Genomic DNA, 21945 nt, shown 5'->3' on the forward strand with positions numbered 1-21945 from the left:
GGATGGCTCTGTAATATAATCCCTATCCTATCCATAACACACATTTTTTCCATAAATGCAGTCAGGAAACATAAGTTAGTTTCTGGTATACCATAAATCCTAAATATCATTCGAAACTGAAATCAGATGGGATTTCAGATCTAGGAAGTTGTTGTAATGAGGCACCTGGCCTCCAGTTAAAATATCCTATATGTTGATTCCCCTCTCATCCAATAATTACACGCTGATAACAGAAAACTGTAAAAGTTTGTTGGTAAATCTTCAACGTGCCTCGCTACTTGCAGAATATTCGTTTTAATTTACTCTCAGCTGGTTTGGTGGATAATGATTCCCCCAAATGCCACTCTCCTCATTTTCCGTAACAATGGTTTGGAATTTTGATTTACATTGACGTGACACAAAGCAAATCTTTTATCTTATTTTATTACCCCTCACTCACAAAAAAGAAAGGCTGTTTTTACAAAAGAATACGGAGGGGGAGAAGAAGGAGAAGTGATTGCTAAGTGCTGGAACAGGTCCCACATCGCTCTCAGAAGCCAATGAGCTCCGATAGAGAAATTCCAACAAACCGGCTGATTGGCGCTGCAAAGGATGCCATTCAATTAGAAATGAACATGTGAATGGAATACTTCTGAGAGGGATCTGGAGTGATGAAAAATACAGGTTTGGCATGATTGAGCTCAAACCTGTTTGGGGGATTGCTCATGTGTGCCTTTGTGTATATGTGTGTGTGTGCACTCTCCCTGATAGGATAGGGGCTTCGTTAGGGTAATTACAGCTTTGCTATGTAAATAAGCCTGTCATAGAGGAGAGAGACACACCCACCTCTTTTTCAGACCCAATTAACCTAACTCCCCTGGAATTTACATAGCTAACAATCTACAGCACACACACACACACATAAGTACACACACACAAAATCCAATCCGGCATGCACACTTGTATACACTTTATTAAGACGCAAATATACTTATCCATCCCAGGCTGGTTCTAGGCATGGGCACGGGGGGGCAATGCCCCGACAAATTCGCCACCTGCCCAACTAACGCCAAACACAGATATCTTAAGCCCCAAATAATTCTCACTTTGAGTCATAATTGTCACTAAAGCAGGGATACTCAACTTTGCTCAGCTTTGCTTAGGGGCCACTTTTGCAAAATGCTAGGAGATCAGGGGCCGTCACAGCCGTCACCTGTACATGTTTCTAGGATGTTAGGATCTTCCTTGGATTTCAGGGCATTTCTAGGATTTAGGACTTTTATAGGATTTCAGGACATTTTTAAGATTTTTGGACTGTTACACAATTTCAGAAAATTCGGTTTTCATTATTTCTAGTATTTTAGGCCTTTATAGGATTTTAGGCTGTTTCTAGGATTTATGACATTTCTCAAATTTTAAGACATTAGGGGCTTCGCTGGGAGGGTGCGGGGGATGTTCCACTGGCATTTTTTTATAAACGAGCTCTATTTTTATGCTTTTTTATGCACACTGGCACCTTATGTATAAAAATTAAAAACAATTCCCAGTGTGAATCACTGTATTTTTATTGTGAATTAGAAAATGATTGGGGGACACTTTAAAGCAGTCTAGATCTGGGCCTGTTATCTGTGCATTCATACATGCACCAAACTTTCTCTTTCCTTGTAGAGCTAGTCTGAGACACCGTGAGTGTGTGTGTGTGTGTGTTTGTGTGTATAAACTTGTTCGATCCAGGTTGAGGCGGTAGACTACAGCCAGGTGATATCTGAATGCATAAGGCATCACCCCGGGCTAACTGGCTGCTGGAGCTGTGGTGAGCAGCATCTATCATCTCAGGCCGCTGATGAATGTCTGTCCTGAGTGGCTCTGTGGCATAGTGAGGGGAGCACAGAGTGCACAAAATGACTCATGGTGGAAGGAGAAGGGAGGAGGAGGAGGAGCAGAAAGGGGGGACGTGGGAGAAAGGTGCAAGGGAGAGGAAAAAGCAAAGAGGTAGAGGATGAGAGAGAAAAGGAGTGAGGAAGAATGTAGGAGATAAAGAAGGAGAGAGAAATTTGGAGTATCAATAAGACTGTGTAAGGATGGAAGGATGGAGATCCATTGGGGAGAAACGTAGAGGAAGGTGCAGAAGGAGAGGAGGAGAGGTGAGGAGTCAGGAGATGAACGGAGGGAGGAGGAGCATGAAGCAGGAGACAAGAAGAGGGGGAGCGGAAATGGAGTAAGAAGGGGAAAAGGGGGGAGGAGGAAGAGAGAGAGAGATAGAGATGAAGGATGTGGGTGCACGAGGAAGAACAGAGGGAGATAGTGGCGAGGAGGCAGGAAAGTGGGTCAGAGGAGAGGACGACGATGTGGAAAAAGAGGAAGAAGAGAGTGATGAGGAGAGATGGAGAGAGCGATACCAGAGGGAGAAGCAGGAGAAGGATCATAATGGAAGTTTGGAGGGCAGCATTGCCAGGTGCCGAAAACCAAATAATAAACCAAAGACAACTAAAGAATATGAATCTGTGCAGACACACTCAGCATGTAAACAAATTGGTTACAGGTACGGCAGAAGTTGTGAAATATAGTCACAAAGAGTTTAAAAGAGGTTCAAGTGCCTTCGTGAGATCTCAGCAAAGATGTTATTGCATTATTTAGGGCAGATCCAGAGTCAGTTAATTTACCTGTAATACATTATTGACAGAGTACAATGTACAGAATAATCAGGCGGGTTCTGATTCATCAGTTTCATGTGATTTCACTATAATGGGAGGGGAAAAATGAAAGTATTAGCAGGTGTCCCTCCAAATGTGGTACACATTTTAACAGAATTTCCAGAAAATTGGGAAAAGAAAATGCAGATTTATGCATGCTTCCATCCACAGTCGTTTTGTGAATATTAGGAGTTGGTTCACTGAGATAAATAGCTTGTGCTGCTTCAGTTGGGTGCCATTAGACCAAGGGCGTAGGTTCATTTCAACATTTGGAGAGACACATAAAACAGGGTATTTTTTTTAAGCATCTAACACATACTTTCCTACATTCTGGTGGAATTTCATAGAGCAATTTGTGCCTTTTCTGCATCAATTTATGGTGAAAATATCTTTAATTTTGTCATTATAATAGTAATCTGCTACCTTCATGTTTTTATTGGATGGGACGAATGCTCACATTGTAAATATTAAGGGGTCATTCCCTGTTCACGCCCCAAAATATACACCTATGCATCTGACCATTCTAGAAAATAGTTCACAATAAGATGATGCAATTGAAAAATACCAGGTAAACCTCACACGGGAAATTTGTGAAGAAAATGTGGCCTTTACGTTTGTTTTGTGTATAAAATTAATTGCGCCACACAGATCTGATGTTTTAATCGTGCCCCCATTTTTAGTTTCTGTATTTGCACACAATTGCACTTTGTCCCATTTTTCCCCATTTTGGTTTTATAAATATTCAGACTTTTTGACTTCAGCAAAGCATTAAAACTTTTTTCTGATTTTTTTGGTGTGTTTCCATTCCCATTTCCCCATTTTTTATGCGTAAATTGAAAATGCTAATTTAAAAAAAAAATTGATGGAAACTCTTAATGACAAGTTGAATTTATTGTATTATTTATATTTTTTAGACTTATCAATCATACATGGCTTAAAGGATTTAGTTTGTGAGGTAAGTTATCTAGTTATCTTACAAATACAGTAATAACATAAGGTTACAGTAGGTGAAGGAAAGATGGATGGACAGGAATGAAGCATGTGCACAAAACACTAACAACCTTATCAGCTCATCTGCATTTGATAAAACAGAGGAAACAGAGAAAAGGAGAGAGCACACCGTGATGCTGCTTGTGTTTGTTCTCTGCAAAGGAGGAAGAGCCAGTGTTCCCGGGATCACTGGGTTCTCGGATCAATACTGGTGCTATGATGAGACAGTGATAGAGTTTGTGGTCTAGAGCTTAAAAGATACCTACACCATCACTTTCTCTCATTCTCCTTCTCTCTGGGAGGACGAACAAGCTAAATGTAAAGATGCATCTTGATGTCCCTGTTTTAGCCCTTTCTCCACGCTGTGCCGCCATTTTCACGCCCGAATATTTAGCTTGTTTGAAAGTGGTCTCCAGCGTGGATACGTCTGGAAATTCTGGCGTCACATTTTAGAGTGGATGGGGAAAACTGAAACTTTGATTAATGATGGCGTAAGTCTGTTCTGACCCTCTATGTGATCACTGGGCCCACACGGATCTGCGCCTGCCAAACTCTGACAACCCCTCTGCATATAAAAAGAAAAATTATCTTAAATAAATATTGTCTTTGACACAAAAACCCCAAACTCCTAAACTGCTTAATCAGCACAGAAAACTGAAAAAATAAATAAATAAATCTGCAGATTCAGTTTAAATTTTGTGATCTCTTATTTTAAAAGTGCATCTTTTTTGTGTTCTTTGCGATCATAAAATTTTGATTGACAGCGCAGAGGCACAAAAATGACTATTCATCTGGTTAAGAGATGCATTTTATGCCACATTCAGTTACTATTCTACGCTCACTCAGTTTTCTGACAACAGACACTTTGTTCAGACAAAGAAGAGGAAATGTAATCATTTTTATTTATTGCTTTGGCATTTCAGTGGGAATGGTAATCATTCCTTAAACATCTATTATAAAAATGCTGGTGTGGATGTGAGACGTTTTAACATGTAAACAGTGTTTTTAAATTTGGCCAGTGTAGTGTGGACAAAGTCTGAAACACAAATATAAAAAATTAATGATTTTTACAATGCACAACCAGACCTGTTGCTTGTATTTTTCCTCTATAGGCTGTATGAATGTGCACGAGGTAAATGTTAAGACCACCAATTCAGTCTTTGGTAAAAAAAATAAATAAATAAAGAATGTTGGATACACAAAGGAAACTAAAAATCAGGTATGGTAGCCTAAACAAGAGTTTTAAATGATTAAAAGTAAATAAGGATTAACAAAAATGGAACAATATGGAAAAAATAGAGATGTAGTTTGTCCATATTGTTCAGTTTGCCTTTAGGTGTCTGCTATGATTGTGAAGCTAATCAGCTTTGTTTTATCACTATTCTATGCTGATGCAGTTTTCTGACATCAGTAATCTTATTTGGACAAAAAAAGAGGACATTTAATCTTTTTTCAATTTTTTTTTTGGCATTTCAGTGTGAATAAAAATCTTAACTTAAGCATTTATTTTGAAAAATGCCAGAGTGGATGAATTCCATTTTAACAGGTAAACAGTGATTTTAAATTTGTGTGAATGTAGACTGAAACATAATTTATTATATATTATATATTATATGTATGTATGCATTTACATGTAATTCCACAATTTATTCCCATTAAAATATTCACAGTATAACTGGAACAAAGAAAATGGTGGACGGAAGAACTTAAGGTATCTTTCTAATTCTGTCGTGTACAATTTGATGTATATATATTGTGCATATATACAGCATCACTTGTAAACCAAATTACTATTGCATCTTTCAGTGCATCTGTGTTGCTATACATTACTTAGACTAGTTTGCAAGGTAAATTCTCGCCGTTTATAAAGATAATGCGCCTGTTCTTTATCTATTTTATTCCTCTTTTCTTTTATAATAGGCCTGCTCATCATGTTTGTATTCTCATGTTAAAAAAACAAGCCCTACCACACATACAGAAATGTACTCTCTCTCTTTCTCGCCTTTTCTCTCTCTCTCTCTCTCTCTCTCTCTCTCTCACATACACACACACACACACACACACACACACACACACACAAATGCATGCGCTCATCTCCACACATACACACACTGGCGTGCGCACAAACACACATGCACACAGACAGTCAGCTGTGCCCTTCCCACAGCTAGTAGCACGAAAACAGAACACACTGCCTGTCCCTGCCTTACACACATATACACACACATGTGCACACACAAACTCTGCAACTGCCCTCTACACACTCTTAAAGGGACATGACACAGACTTAAACATCGCTACCAAGAGCAAACGGCATACCTGGACACTAGATAAACATGTACAACAGCTGTAGCATACCTCATTTTAACGGTCTTTGTAAAAAATGTTGTATGACTATTCCATAACAATTGTAACTATTTAAAGGGTTAAAAAAAGGAAATTGTCATATGTAGGAATAGTTTGACACATCATTTTTTAACACAAAACAAGAACCTACAATAAGTTTACTACCAGAAATGTTTAACAAATATTAACAGTGTGTGCATGGTGTTACATTTTGTGTTGTGCTGTCATTATTCTGTTCATCAAATAGTCAGTTTGGATGAAATGAGTTCTGATGTAGAGTGACAGAGGCATACACAAGACCATAAAGATGTCATTCGATAGGCCAGCAGTTGTGCTATAGTGTAACATGCTATTTTTGAAAGAAACGTTTGTATTTAAATTAGGTCAATGGTAATACCATCTTTTAGTTGAGACAATAATTGCTGCTCTTAATGTGCACCTTGATAAAAACAGAAAGTTTTGAAACCACAAAGGAAACTAAAAACTGGATATGGCAGCCTTAACAAAAGTTTCAAATGATAACAAGTCAATAAGGATGAACAAAATATTCATTCATTCATTCATTGTCCGTAGCAGCTTGCAAGGGTTGCGGGGGGCTGGAGCCAATCTTAGCTGTAATTGGGCAAAATATGAAAAAAAAAATGGACAGAGAAGTATTTTTGTCCAGTTTGCCTTCAGGCGTCTGCTAAGATTCTTAAACTTCTCCCAAGAACATGTAAACTAGACATGTCTCTCACCTCAAATTTCTTTATTTTAGATACAATCTAAATGTAATCTGTGCTTAAAACAGATGCTCTCACAAATTCACCAATATAACAAAATAAAACTATTACATAATAGTTAAATAAAATGCTGAACGCCCTTCACCTCATTTTTGGGCCTTTGGTAGCCCCTAGACCCCAGTTTGGGAAACACTATCCGAGTATTGCATGAAAAAACAAACAATAAAACTAGTTATGGCTCTCTGTTTGCAGTTATATAATCAAGTAACTTAATGACCGCAGTCAGTGGTGTGCATAGACTGTCTGCGGGTCAGGGGTGAAAGTTAATAATGGGGACCTTCTGTAAGTAAGTTGTCCATAGTTGTCCTGAGGTCCTACTGTAGGACACGTCCTTGAAGTGAACACTGGGGAGCAAAAGGGCCGACCCAGGTGGTCATTTGGATCTATCAAGTGCCCTTCTGATGTGACATTAGGACAAAAATGAAACATTGAAACATACCAGTACAATATAAGTATACGTATCATGGTTGAATGGAGGGTTCAAAATGTGCATAGTATTTATTAGTAGCGTTTTGGTACTGTACATAAACACAGATGCAATGTAAGGCCTGAACTTGAAGGCCTTCAGAAGAAAACTTGAACTTGAGCGAAGTCGACAAAAACTGAGACACTGTAGCTTTAAGAAGCCCCCACCCTCGTACAACAGGGGGGGCGTGAGCTGAATCCAGGAACAGCGATTGAAAAAAAAAAAGCTCCACCAGTGGACTGTTTCAAGTTCCCCCCGGCTGAAACCCTGCCTGATTTGTGGGCAATGTTGGGGATGTAGAAAAAAAAGGAAACCGGAGCAAAGAGAGCGCAAGGGAGAGATAGGGAGACAACACTAACTGGGTAGCTATGGAGATAGTAGGTTTTCCTGGTAGCTTTCTTTGACAGGTGTCGAGTGGGATAAAATAAAGTATCAGAACAGCCTCCAAGATGTACGGCAAGGGTAAAGGAGCTGTGGTCCCCTCCGATAGCCAAGCAAGAGAAAAGTAAGTAAATTATTGCACTGTCACAACAGAGAATCCAGCCAAGAAGAGTGTGCTAGGTAGCTAAACTTGCTAACTGATGTGAGGGCAGCTCAGTCACTTCTGCTGGCATGTTCTGCAAGCTCTTTTTAATAACATACGTGCTTTAAAAGTGATGCCGTGGTAGTTTAATCGCTGTGTTTGCCACTTTGCGTGCCGTGCTGCCTCTTGCATCCCCAAACTACACTCAGGCATGGCTGCTAAGTTAGCCCAAGCTGCTAGCTACACTACCAGTTTCACTCTTTCTAATTCAAAACAAAGAGTGGCTGTTTTAAGGACTAAAGTTGCACCGCTGCTATAAAAGAGGGACTGCACGTGTTTCCAGTGCTTAAATGTGCACTCCGGTGTTGAAATGTGTGTGAGGAGCATTGATGGGGATCCCACTTTATCTCGACCCAGTGTGAGGAACAATGCAATCGGAGTGACGCTTGTGCATTGTAGCTAGCTTGGCTTTTGTGTCGCCCCGCTAAAGCAGCAGGTTAAAAATAGAATACAGCTGTTTGGAGCTTTGTCACAAAATAGCACAAGAACGCGTTCTAGAACGGCACGACGTTCCACAGTGATACTGTGTCTCCGAACGCGCTGGCTACATTGTATCCATGTGTGCGTTCGCTCAGCGGAGAGCCGCCGCCGCTGCCGCTGCCGCCGCTGCCGCCGCTGCTGCTACAGGATGAGCTCCGTGCAAGGAGAGCTGCGCTTCAGAACTTTTGTGGCCCGTACAGATTTTCTTAAGTCACCCCGAGTTGTGCGAACAAGTATTGGGGATACATTGCTTGTAACTGCCGCCCCGCTTGCTTTGGGATAACCAAATACATGCTTTTTCAGTGGCTGTTTTGTCAGGAAGCTGAGGTGGTGTTAGCTTGGGGAGCTGTAGCCCTCCAATCCCTTTGTCTGCACGCCACCGTCTCGTTGCCTGTTGTTCGCCCAGGAGAGACATGCCGCACTTTTACCTACAATTAAACAACAAGTAGAGACTTTAATGAACCAGAAATGTGAATGCAACAAACTTCTGTTCATCTTTTCTGAAACAGAAGCCCATATCTACAGGGATCCTTTGCTGATCACCTTTAACAAAGCCAACTAAGATATGCTTTCATTAAACTTTGTTAGATGAAATTGTTTCAAAGAGCTGTGTTGTCTTTATTTTCTATATTCTACAGCTGATTAGTCCAGAGATAAATAAAAGCCTCCCCTCATGTGAATGGCTCCATTACTCACAGTGCATGGGTTGAGCACTACCAAATGCTCACCCTGACTGTTTGGACCAGTCAGCAGATAGGGGGGAACTGAAGTGGGACAGAGTTGTCAGACATGTGTGTGTGTGTGTGTGTGTGTGTGTGTGTGTGTGTGTGTGTGTGTGTTTGCTTGCATGAAGATCAGCAGGCGCCTCATTACCTTAAGCCCACAACTCTCCTTGCTGTGTTTTGTTGTCATCTTTATTCTTTCTGTATGCATTGCTCTTATGTCTTCATCTGCCTCCTGACTCTCACTTCCCATCTTTTGCTGCTCCTCAAAGTCCTCATCCCCTCGCTTCACTGTTGAATTATTGAGACAGACTGAAGCAGCTGCTCTCAGCTTTGCGTCAGAGTTGAGAGAGACAGAGGAGAAAAAGAAAGAGACAGAAGAGAGAGGGAGATATGGTGGGCAGACTCATCCATGTTTAAAGAGGGGGTTTTGTCGTGAGCCTCGGGCAGGATGTCAGGTGTGCCAGTGGTGTACATCAGGGAGATTTCTCTCTGGATGGGCGTAAGGTCCCGTCTCGGGATGTAAGACGGAACGGCAGGGAGGGAGGTCAGGAGGTCTGCTCAAGTGATGTGATGGAGGAAGTTTTTTTTTAAGATTATTTTTTGGCTTTTGCCTTTACTTATAGGACCGATTAAGTGTGTAAGGGAAAGTGGATGACATGTAGCAAAAGGCTGCAGGTTGGAGTCAGACCTGCGGCCACAACGGCGAGGACACAGCCTCTGTACATGGGGTGCCCACTCTTGTAGGGGAGCTCCTGGGGCTCAGAAGAGCTAAATTTGGTTTCAGCTTGAGAGAGAAGAGTGAGTAGAGGGTGATTCTAGCTGTATGCTGTAAAACTTTGGAATCACCAGGTCATATAACCTTTAACTGTGTTGCTGGAGCTACTGTTCAGATTTCTGCCTCTCCTTTTGAATATAATTTCATATTCTGGTTGTCAAAAACGACCACTGCTTTTCTCTTTCCTTCTTCATCCTGACTTGACTGCTCCTCTGATCCCCTGTACCACCTACTGTTTCTTCCTCTATAAAAATGGGGCATGCCCCCTCTTATGTTCCAGTCGAAACAAATTTTCCTCCTCTCCCTTTCCTCCTCTATCCTATAGCTGCTCCCTCGTCTCCTCCTCCTCAAACTTCTCTTCCTTTTCTATGAGCTAGCTTCTGAGCTTTAATAATGCAGTAGGCCAGGTGCACGCACACGCAGCCCCTTTCGCAACCCACACAAGAACACACATACACGCACCACACATAAAAATTTCATTGAAGGCCTCTTGGGGAGGGGATCTGCAGTGTGATCCTCGTATCCCCAGACATAAGACAGAGTCTTTAACTATTCTCTTCTTCTAGTCAAACTCTTAAAGAGAGCTGCACATGTGTTAAGCAAACCAGTAAACCTGCAGTGAACAGGGAAATGCAAACAGTATCAATATTTGAAACGCTACTTGCTGTATCTTAAAGCTTCCGGTGAGCCTTTGCCAGGCGTTTGAAAGCTGTCAAAATCAGTATAGATGCAGGGGATCCATGTGTGTTAAAGTGTGATCAGTAAACAGCAAAGTGCAGGGCAATCTGTGTGTGTGCTGTGCAGATGTGTGGCCCAATACTAGAGTGACCTGCAAGTGGCAGTGACTTACACTCTACACCAGCGGTCACAGAGAGCTTTGTGACCTACAAATTGCTAGGAGCCTCAGAAAGTGGTCAGATTCCCCTGGCTAAAAGTGGTGTGTATGTGCACGCGTGTCTTAGCAGAACAGCAGTCTTTAGCCTCTTAAGAGCATCGGCCATTTGTACAACAGCCAATCTGTCCGACTGTCTGTGTTGAATTAAGCAGCCAGGATGTATTCTTGCTGTCAGATAAGTTATTGTTGTGCAGTATGTTAGATGCATTTAGAGTTGAATGATATTAACCAGTGTAAATCACTGCAGGAAGTTTAGAATTGGAGGCTAATTTGTCTGTGTTTGTTTGTTCATGTGGGTGTCTGCCTGCTCATGTATGTTTTCTTATCTTGGTGACTATCTGCAAGGGGGGAACACCCTCAGCTTTTTATTACCTCACGAGCAGGATGGCCCGCTCTCTTCACAGTCGCACATGCACTGCACTGCACGTTGAAACTGTCACTTTCATGGAGGAAGGCCATGTTTACTAAATGCACGTTCCACCGGTGATAACCCCGTTCATAATATAAGACTCATGTTGCACTTTAGTCTGTGACCAGCACGTAGTTTAGTGAGTCTCTCGTCTGCAACTGTGGTCCAATGTAGGGGTCGACAGATTATCGGTGTGGGTGATAATCGGAGCCGATATTTGGCATTTTGCCGAATTTCTGTATCAGCATTTATTTTAATGATCGCTGATGAAATTAATTAATGAAAAAGTGTGTGTATTTCACCACCAACACTTGGGAATGCAATCTGCAATACATGTAAAGAAAGTGTCAGCACGAGAGGAACTATTACTTTGCAGTACCTTTTTATATATTCTTTTTTAATTTAAATTTTAACTTTAGAAAAGAATGCAGAGAACTTGCTGTATATGATGTTGAAAGTATCAGTTTTGATTAAAAATTTGCCAAAGGTATTTAAACAAAGTTTTGTGTTAGAGTTTGTTATATTCCAAATTCTAAATATTGACAGAAAGATTTTCTTTTTTATTGTAAATGCATTTTGGTTCCAAATATCGCTTATCAGTTTCATTCAGTACTAATAATCGGCCCTGAAAACCAATATTGGTTGACCCGTAGTCCGATGCATGTTATGTGTAAACTATAGATTTATAAAGAATTACTTTACAAAAATACCAAGCAGAGTTTCAGTTGCTGCTCTCTCTGGATGCTCTGTCTTTCTTATACATATCAGGATTTCCCACACATTCATTTATTTGTGGTGACCTGCCATGATTAAAACATCTGCCACCACAAAAAGATTTTCTATTTTTGGAGCTTGACCCTTCATGAAGAGCACTGCTGAAATAAAGGTATCGTTTGGTTATTCATTGCACTACACTCTCGGAGCTCAAAGTGTACTCTGTGCATTAACAGAGCAGAAGCTCATAAGTGAAACTTAACCGTTCATTTTGCTGGGTCTAAAAGTTTGCATTCACTCGCTCATTGAGAGCTCCTCGTTCATTATGTTCATGGACCCACAAAAACTTACAATTTAGAGAGGGGACACAGAATGACACAAAGGGGCACACACACATATAAAAGACAAAAAAAGGAAAAGAAGGTTTGCTATAAACAGGCAAAAACCTTTTTTTAAGAGCAGCCTGGCCAAGAGAGCAGCATAATCATCATGTCAACAATAAACAAAAGCAGACAAATACAACTGTCACAAATGAGCAAGCGCAACTTCCTGTTAAAATGCAATACAAAAAAGTTGTTTAACAGAAGCGTACAATTTTCTGAATCAATTTCAGTGAAAATTTGAAGAGCAATAACACTGACCAAGAGTGCTAACTTTCTCAGTCCTTTAAAATTGACTTAAATTCCTGCTTTAGCTCTGATAATTTCCTGTCCCTCTGTAAATTATTCCCAGAAGATGTGGAAGCATATTTAAAAGCTCCTTTGCCTAATTCTGTTCTTGCACTCTAACCTTTTCTCTTTTTTTAAACCAGTTGGGGGAATAACGTAAATTCTATTCAGATGGCAACAACTTAAGATTCAATTTTTGTCCATAATTTAACACAAAATCCAATTCAAGCACCAATTAATCAATTATCAAATTAGTTGGTGATTGATTTAATAGTGGACAAAAAATTGATTTCAGCTGCATTCATATAAGATTTATTTCACTTTAATCTGTGGTCACAGTCATTTAGTGCGACTCATGTCTGCAACTGTGGTTTTATACATGTTACAGATAAACTATAGAATTACAAAGAATTACATTAGAAAAATACCAAACAGAGTATCAGTTTGTTTTCTCTGGATCTGTTTTTTTTTGTGCACAACTCAAAAATATTCAGTTTACTGTCATAAAGGAGTAAAAAATAATCAAATTTAAGGAGCTTGAATCAGGATTTTCCCTTTTTTAAAAAAAACATTCCTCAAACCAATTACTTTATCAAAATTGATTGGTGATTCATTTAATAGTTGACAACAGCTAAACACTTTACTGCCCTTCAGCATAGCCTTCGATCCTCCCGTCTCACACACGGATAGTGGGGTCCCATGATGCACTGCAAACTTCCTTACTGTTGCACTACAACACAATATTTGACAACTAATCTATTAAAGGGGTATGCACCTAAGACATCTTTCACCCTTCATTGTCTGTGGAGCTCCAAACTTTTTACGAAATGACTTAACAAATTTGAGTTTTAGCACTCTAGTTTTTGTATTTTGGAATGAGTTGTTCATTTTTACTTATATGTTTGGACTGCCTAAGACCATAGGAATAAAATGTTTGAATTTAGAAAACTGGCAAAGTTTAATGGTTGCTGCTCCATTCAAGTCTATGGTTATAATGCTATGTGTGCTGACCCATTCAATCATACTGCATATGGACTGCTGAAGTAATGACCAGCAGTGTGTATCTCTGGAGAGCTATTTCATTGCCCATATTATAGACATGGTTGATGCTTTGGTGAGAAAGTAATGGTACCCGGATGTAGACACGCCCATGTATAGTTGTGTCTGAATTATACTACCTTGCCCTACTTTGTTACTGTATGTATCAAATGCCATTTAATATATATATATCTAACTGTGTACACACTGTGAACTGCAGAATGCTTTGGCATATAAGCAGAACTGATCACACTCGAATAAAAACTTTGTTGCTCCTGGATTTAGATGTTATGTTAAACACACTTGAAATCATGCATTTCTTAAGAAGCGTGCATTTGAATCCCCCAGCTGCCCCACCCCACCCCCCCTCCCCCGAGGGGATGCTCAAAAAATGTCCCCTGACTGTGTTGTCTCTATGTGAGGGTGTGATCATACGGCGGCCACTGGCTCTGTACTACAGTTATTGTCTGTTTGCCTATTCATATCTTTAACAGACTACATTTGCATACTAACAATGCATATTTTAATCATTTGCATACCGCAAGTAGTAACAGTGGGTCAGGTGCAGTTCGAATCTTCAATCACCGCAGCAGTTGTTGCCATTTCTGGCCCTCCCATGTGCTCACTTCAGCTGGAGCTTGATTCAAGGCATTCAGCAGAAATAGTAAATAAATGAATGGATTTTAGCTTTGACCCTCAAACACAAATGCGCAGTACTTTACTATCCCCCACATGGACATTTGTTTTGTGCACATTTATTTATTTGTGGTTATTTTCGTAAATTGGGGCACACTTAAGTGTAGACTATTAGACAAATACACAATTGCCATAGCATTTCTGGTCCGAGATAATTTGTTCCTAAATGGGTATTCATTAAAGAAGCACTTCTATACAAAACCATAAAAGTGTGTGTGTAATCATAAAACCCATAAAACCATAAATAGAAAATGCTACTAATGCTACTAACCACTAAAGAAGAGAAAGTCCTCAAGAGAGACATCTGAGCATCCCTAATAATTCTTCTGGATGTTTTATTTAAAATCATCCCAATTGGGATAAGGACTGCCCCTGACAATTATTTATGATGGATTAGTCTGCCAATAAATTCTTCAGTGTAGTCCTTTGATCAATAAAATCAGAAATCAGTGAAAAATGCTTGTCACAATACGTTATTTAATGTTTTTCTAAGCAGACTCTGTTGTGGCCAGATATACACCTAATGAGCCTAGCATTGTTTGATTATTATTATTAATATAGTACAGTTATTTTAATAATAAAAACAAAATGGTATATGAGAGCTATGAGTCTGTTTCCATTCTTGCATGAAGATATTTGTCAGAGTTCAGACCTTTGAATTTGTCCACTCCACTGAGTTGACTGAAATGAGCTCTGCTGCATGCACATGTGTGGGTTAAGAGAGAGAGGGAGAGAGGGTGGAAGGTGGACTATTGTAGGCGTTGTTTCTTTAAGTTTGGCTTTTATCATGTACTCGAAAAGTTGCTTTCTCACCTTTTTATGAATCACTGCTACTACCTAAAAATAAGCTGACTGGTGGATTTTCTGGTGGACATATTTAGTAGCAGAGGGTGGTACGCAATAATTCCTAATAAAATTATTAGTATATCTCAGTTGTTTTTGGTGTTGTATAACTACAGGAAGAATCGGTTACCAAAGTAGTTGACTACTTAAGTGACCAATTATTGCACGAGTTCTCTCATGTAAGGTGTTCCTCAGATTCGTTTGCTGTCTGTCTGTCTAAAGAAGGTTTTATGAATGAACATTGTATCTATAGCCTAGTTTTCCATAAATGCGCTCTAAGATTTTAGGGGGCGATCACACCGTCATGCATCGCGCCTGGTGCAACCTCTCCAAAAACACCTTGGAAGTGCATCTGGAAAAACAGCTGGGAACGCCTGTGCACCGGGAATGCGTGCTGGTGGCGAAAAGTGACACTGACTCCACGTGAGCGGAAAAGTTGAAAACTTTTATATGCGCCCAAAAACGGTGAGAAAAACATGTCACACAGCAGCAAGAAAGGGGTGCCCAACAGACATGCTGTACCACAGGGAAACAATGGTTTAGCTTACGGCGCTTCTCTAGTGACGCATCTTGGTGTGATTGGCCCCTTACTGAGCATCACTGAGCATCTTAGGAGCATGGTGATGCAGAAATGCATAGATAAATTCTTCATTGTCACATTAAGTGCAGTGTTTAAAACTTAAACCCTTTTTAATTTCTTTGGAACACAGTGATGGTGTGAGCTTATGAGTTTCCCATCCAAAAGTTTTATTGTCAAACTATATATCATCTTAAGTGGCTTAAATGGACTAAATGTGCTTAAATAGACATCACCTTCATCCTGCCATTTAACAACAGTACAGGGGAAGACAGCAGTGGAAAAGCAAATAGGCTGTCAGTGGTTTAAAAACAAACTGAACAACAGCCTTATTATCTCAAAACCATGTTTCATTGATCAGCTCATTGACTAATGATGGGGACGATGACACTGAGCTACTGTCCTTCTCATTAGGACCTTATTGGCCTGTCAGAGGACTGTCTGCTCTGGGCACACAGGGCACTGTCATATTCACGCTGCCGGTCGATTGATGGTCCATTAACAGCCTATTAAACACGACTAAGTGAAGGCGGTAGGAGTACAATGTTGGGCCAATGGGGGTTTCCCACTCCACAGCGTGGATCTTGTGTCTGTTAATAGACTCTGGTGGATTGCTGTTATCAAGTATGGCTGGCCTGTTATAATAGTGATTTAAAAAATTCAAGGCGAGAGCTTTTGAAATATTGTTGGAATTAGGGGGAATGCCTGTCGTCTGCAGCCATTTCTGTAACTATTTAGTGTGTTCAGGCAGATCACAGTGTTTTTCATATGGCTCCGCAGGTGTTTTTCAGCTTCTGTTGTGATTTGCAGACTTTGGATGTTTATGCTGTGTTGAGATTACTGGTGACTAAGCAACAGGCTGCAAGTCATTTTCAATGGATGCTGGTGACATGAAGCTACAACCGGACGCCAGAGAAAAATCAAAGTTGAGCTGGACTCAACTTTTTTCAGCGCTCCAACGACCCAGTGAAGCGTCAACAAGTCAAGTTTTTTGTTCTGCCTTTTCCAGTCTCCCCTCTCTCTCCCACAAGTCCTGTTCCTTTCCGTCAACAAAATGGAAGGAAAACTTCAATCTGACGGAGAGCTTTTTGCAGCTTGTTGTGTCTTTTTTAAAGTTGTTGCCAGGGTTAGGGTTATCAACTGAAGCACCTGGACTGGATGAATGTCGGTTCAGGGCTTATTTATGATGAGTTGGGGACAGCTTGACAATCTGCTGTCAGGACCTTGTTATGGTTGGTAAAACGTTAAAAAGTAGTTAAGGCAACAATTTTTTTAGATGTCTTGCAGTTCCTCAAGGGTAGCTTCAAAAGTGAGCTAACATTAGCTTAAAATGTAGGGGTCGACAGATATTGCTTTTTCAGGGCCGATAGCAATTATTAGTAGTTAAAGAGACAGATAACTGATATTTGGAAATAATATTCATTTACAATAAAATGAATATCTTTCTGTCAATGTTTTGAATAAATAATATAACAAACTCCGGCACAAAACTTTGTTTAATTGCCTTTAGCAAATGTTTAATCAAAACTGAGACTTTCAACATCATATACAGAAAGTAGCCAACATTTTTTTCTCAACAAAGTCAATTGAAAATTGAAATAAAAATTGATGAATAAAAATAGCTTTGTATACATAGTATAAATACTAAGTAAACGTTCCTCCCATGCTGACATTTTCTTTGCACTTTTATTTAATTTTATTGGTCATCATTAAAATAAAATGCTCATACAGATATTCAGCAAAATGCCAAATATCGGCCCCAATAATCAGCCAGGCCGATAATCTGTCAACCCCTATTAAAATGTATGCTACTTACTCTGCAATGCGAAACAGCAAGTAAAAGGCTTCCCTCTCACCGAAAACAATTATATAAAACTGCTCCAAGCTGCTAAAACACACTCTGTTTGATCGGGCTCTTATTCTTGCTGTTAGCCAACATATGCTTATTAGCTCTAATGCTACGTTCACTGACGGCAATGTAGCCCGCCACACTTTAGCTTTGTTGCTCATTGTGTGATTAGGACACACTTGGTAATATGCACATGTGGCAAAACTATACAGGCCACAAAGTGCCACTGAGATGATGTTGACCTTGATGATTGCAAGACATTTTCAAGCAATCAAGAACTTTTAAGGCCCAGACACACAATAAATCAACATAAGCTAGCTAGACAAAGGCCGACTATTTCGTCGCCTCATGTGGCCCGTTTCCCAGCTGAAAAGTTGCAGGTGAACACTCCACAAAGATGACAGCCAGCCGCTTACACGCACAGACCTACTGCACCACACGGCTAAACGAGGGCAACAGCCGTTAGCCGATGGCCAACTGTCAGTTTGGTGCGTCAGGGCCCTTCGAGGTACTCTGGAGATTTACCTGCATTTCAACCACAGGAACCGTTTTTGGGTTGTGGTTTCTACACTCCCAAAAAGTCATTGCACCTGTGGTTGTACTTTATGAACAACCAGGAACTATCAAAGGAAATTGTGATTGTTTGAACAGGCTTTGTACTGAAAATCCATAAGAAACACTGACTCATCCTGCCTTCTTCATAGTGTAATATAGATTTATCATTTCATATTGATTCTGAATATTTGAAATAGTTTCAGTGCACAGTTTCCGCAGTTTTGATATACTGATTCCAGCTGCGCGTTCTCTGTCTCTAATAATTGATGTTTAGTACTGTCATTCTGCCATTCTCTGCTTCTAAATGAAAAAAAGTCATCACATTTTATAGCCTTGTTTTAAATAAAAAGTAAGTTTTATGCTCTTGATGTCAAATTTTCCTCCTGCTACTGGAAGTGCTATTGAATATAGAATAGAATAGAAGTTCAACATTACCACTTCACAGATAGGCATCTTGACTTGAGATTGTTTTTTAATCTATTGTTGGTATGTCAGTCTTCACAATTTTTCAGATGTGGTGAAAATGCAAAAACAAATGAACTGAAATAACATTGACCATCAGCCCAACAGGCTTGCAGTTCATGGGACATTTTGGTTAAATATAGCTAAAATAGGTCTGCTTTTGGTCGCCCACTTGTTATGCGTTTGCTCAAAAACGAAGCAGGACGCCTGAATTAATCTTATTTTAGAAGCAAGAGCAAGTGTTTTCCATGGTCTTGAGCATTAAGGAGGCTGAATCTGGTCCCTAACATTTTTTTCTTTGCATTTCAGGTTAGCATTATATGTGTACGAGTACCTGCTACATGTGGGAGCACAGAAGTCTGCACAGACCTTCCTGTCTGAGGTAAGATGACATCCTTGACTGTAATTGTTTTATTAAGCACAAAGCCAATCATTGTTTATGCCTTTTTGTGAAAATTGCTTATCTAAAGCTAAGGAAAAAGAGATAAAGAACTGATGGAAAATCTCCAGCAAGGAAATCAAACGCACGTCACATGGGCCTTGATGATGATGACTTATGAACGTAAAGCAGCTTTCCTCATTAGTAAAACTGTACATCCGTAACCCAGCTACGGTGGATGTTTACAGCAACTTGTGTTGTCAGTGCAAATATGCTAAACATGATAACAGAGCGTGAGGTGTTGCATCAATTTTTCAAAAGGAAATCCTATAAAGTTACACCAGATCATGCTCACAGTGTGCCACGGTGAATCTTAGTGTAACAAACAACTCAAGCCGTCGTCTGTGGACATTGTAGACGTGTAGGCATCGGTTTGTTTGTATACATTTCTTCCTAACAGCCGTTGTTGGTGGAATGAATAAAAATGATTGAGCTTTTCCCAAAACACATTTCACATGTTAAAAAAAAAGAAGACAGGACAGAGACATAACAGAAGGAAGACAGTCAGGAGGATGGAGATCAACAGAGGCAGAAAGATGCCTATCTTCACGTCCGGGCCATTGACAGTTTGAGACTGACTGATTATATGTTCTTAACCCCTGGACCTGCAGACATAATCCTCTCTCTAGTGGCCGCAAGTGACTCCCTCTCTCCTCTCCTCCAGATTCGATGGGAGAAGAATATTACATTAGGGGAGCCTCCCGGATTCCTCCATTCGTGGTGGTGGTGAGTGTCACTTTCAGTTTTCTCTTTTTTTCCTTGTTTGTTTTGATACAGTAAGCCTGTTCATGTTATTTGCTTGGTGTAAACAGTTTTACAGTACATGTCTTAAGCTGCGTGTCCGACCCTCCTACCCCCCTCCACACACAAACACACTCATTAATAGGGCTCTCGTGTTCATCTCGACCTTACATATTTTTTACTGTCATATGTAAAAACTGTAGTTTCATCTGAGCTTCTGTCATAGGAACGCTCATGTAAGAGCCATAATTCAATTATGAATTTGTTAAACTCCTATTTTATAAAGGGATAGTTGACATTTTTCTAAATGAGGTTGTATGGGGTACTTATCCATATTCAGTTGTACATACAGCAGAAATAACTGCTTGTCAATAAAGGACTCATGGGTACCCACAAAACCCATTTTCGTTCAGATATGTTGAGTTCAGAGGTGATCATGCTGTTTTTCCATCACCAAAATTTAGCCCAACTTAGGCGTTAATTTCTCTCCTTCCTGAGAAGCATGACATGGTTGGTGTCACTGGATTCCTCAGGTCCTCTAGTTTCAGATAATTCTAGCAGAGTTTCCCACACATTCATTAATTTGTGGTGACCTACCACACCTGAATCATCCGCTGCCAGAACTAGATTTTTGGAGCTGGACTGTTAATTATGTGCGCTACTGCGATATATATATATCGCAGTAGCTATGTTATGTTATTTATAGCGCACTTGCGACATAGACATTGAAGCAGAACGTCAGGCGCATTGAAAGTGAAACCTAACCGTTCATTATGCTGGGTCTAAAATTGTACTTTTACGTACAAACATCTGCATACAGCTCATCTCATGCATCGATGTGATCTGATCAGCTGTGAACGGATTGACAGATCAATTATCCACTGTGCGAATGACAAGTGCTGCAGAGGAGGCAAAAAAGTTACACCTGCTGTCAGGGACCTGCAAAAATGTCAGTTTTTAGAGGGAGTCCACAAAATAATATGATTATATGATTATGATTAAAACCGGAAAAAAAGACTCCCTGGTTGTCAGCTACTGTCACACATACACAATTATTCTTTAGGTAACACTGACCAGTATCATCACTGTAGCTTTAAAACTCAGCCTTGTACAGCGTTTTAAAGATGGGAATGTGGACTGGCGATTGACGCAATTTAATTTAATTTTTATTTTTTTTTTTTTTTTTTATTTCTATGTACGGACTTTAATGGCATCACGGTTAGTTTGTTAGAAGTATTATTAGTAGCTAATGAAACCTATGAAGGATATTTGAAAGCGATATGTATTTACAATAAAAATGAAAATCTCTCTCAATATATAGAATTTGGAATATAACAAACTCCAACAAATGCCTTTGGCAAATGTTTCATCAAAACTGAGGCTTTCAGCATCATACACAGCTAGTTCCTGGCAACGTTTTATTGGCGATCGTAAAAATAAAATGCAGATACTGATAATTGGCAAAATGCCAAATATTGGCCTGATAATCTGTAGACCACTGCTGACAGCCCTAATATATATACTTATATACAGCCCAATATCACAAATTCCACAGTGCCTTAAAGGGCTTTACAACATTCAACACCAGAAAAGGAAAAAACTCCCCCTAAAAAACACTTAAACAAGGGAACAAATTGAAGAAACCTCAGGAAGAGCAACTGAGGAGGGATCCCTCTCGCAGTGCGGACACTCGTCACTCAGCCACGTGGCATTCAGCTGACCATCCGTGTATCTTCCTCACTCAGTGACAGAGTCTAGTTTTTATAGGGCTTCCCCCGTCTTCTGTAGGTTGGAGGTCGAGCACAGTCTCAGCCTTGGGGTTGACCAGACTCACAGAGGGCGTAACCCCTCCCTCCCCGTCTTCTCCCCTCCTCCAGTTCTCCGTCCTCCTCCCCCGTCCCTGAAACAATAGATCCAGATGGTTAGGGAATGGACTCCCCCCTTTCCATACTCCCCTCCCCCTCCTCACCCTCTTGTCACCCTTTGTGTGCCCCCCACCTCCCACTTTTCTCCTTTGTTCATGTAGGAGAGGGATTCTTAGCAGATTAACCCTTTGCATTCCATCTCCATTGTTTCACCTTTGCCTCCGCTGTCTTCCTCCTTCCCCCCGTCTTGTCATTTCTGCCCCTGGCAAAGATTTGACCTTTGGGGTCATCACTTGATCTTAAGCACCGATCAGGAGTTTCACTTGTTGTTGAAGAAATCAGGACAAAGCGGGAAATCTCAGAACACGTTATTGC

At 40.2% G+C, this 21945-nt stretch overlaps 1 protein-coding gene across 3 annotated transcripts in view; it reads left to right on the forward strand.

Annotated features, from left to right (window-relative positions):
* The first annotated feature begins 7526 nt into the window (after positions 1 to 7526).
* Positions 7527 to 21945, forward strand: part of zgc:110158 (uncharacterized protein LOC553590 homolog) — a 48871-nt gene continuing 34452 nt past the window's right edge. For all 3 annotated transcript variants that reach the window (XM_042500418.1, XM_042500419.1, XM_042500420.1), the window contains exons 1-3: positions 7527 to 7761; positions 18835 to 18907; positions 19629 to 19690. In XM_042500418.1, coding sequence (XP_042356352.1) covers positions 7706 to 7761; positions 18835 to 18907; positions 19629 to 19690 — 191 coding nt within the window. In that variant the 5' untranslated portion in view covers positions 7527 to 7705. The remainder of the gene's footprint in view (positions 7762 to 18834; positions 18908 to 19628; positions 19691 to 21945) is intronic.

This window comes from Plectropomus leopardus, chromosome 14, assembly GCF_008729295.1.
Source record: "Plectropomus leopardus isolate mb chromosome 14, YSFRI_Pleo_2.0, whole genome shotgun sequence".
In the NCBI taxonomy this organism is placed as follows: Eukaryota; Metazoa; Chordata; class Actinopteri; order Perciformes; family Serranidae; genus Plectropomus; species Plectropomus leopardus.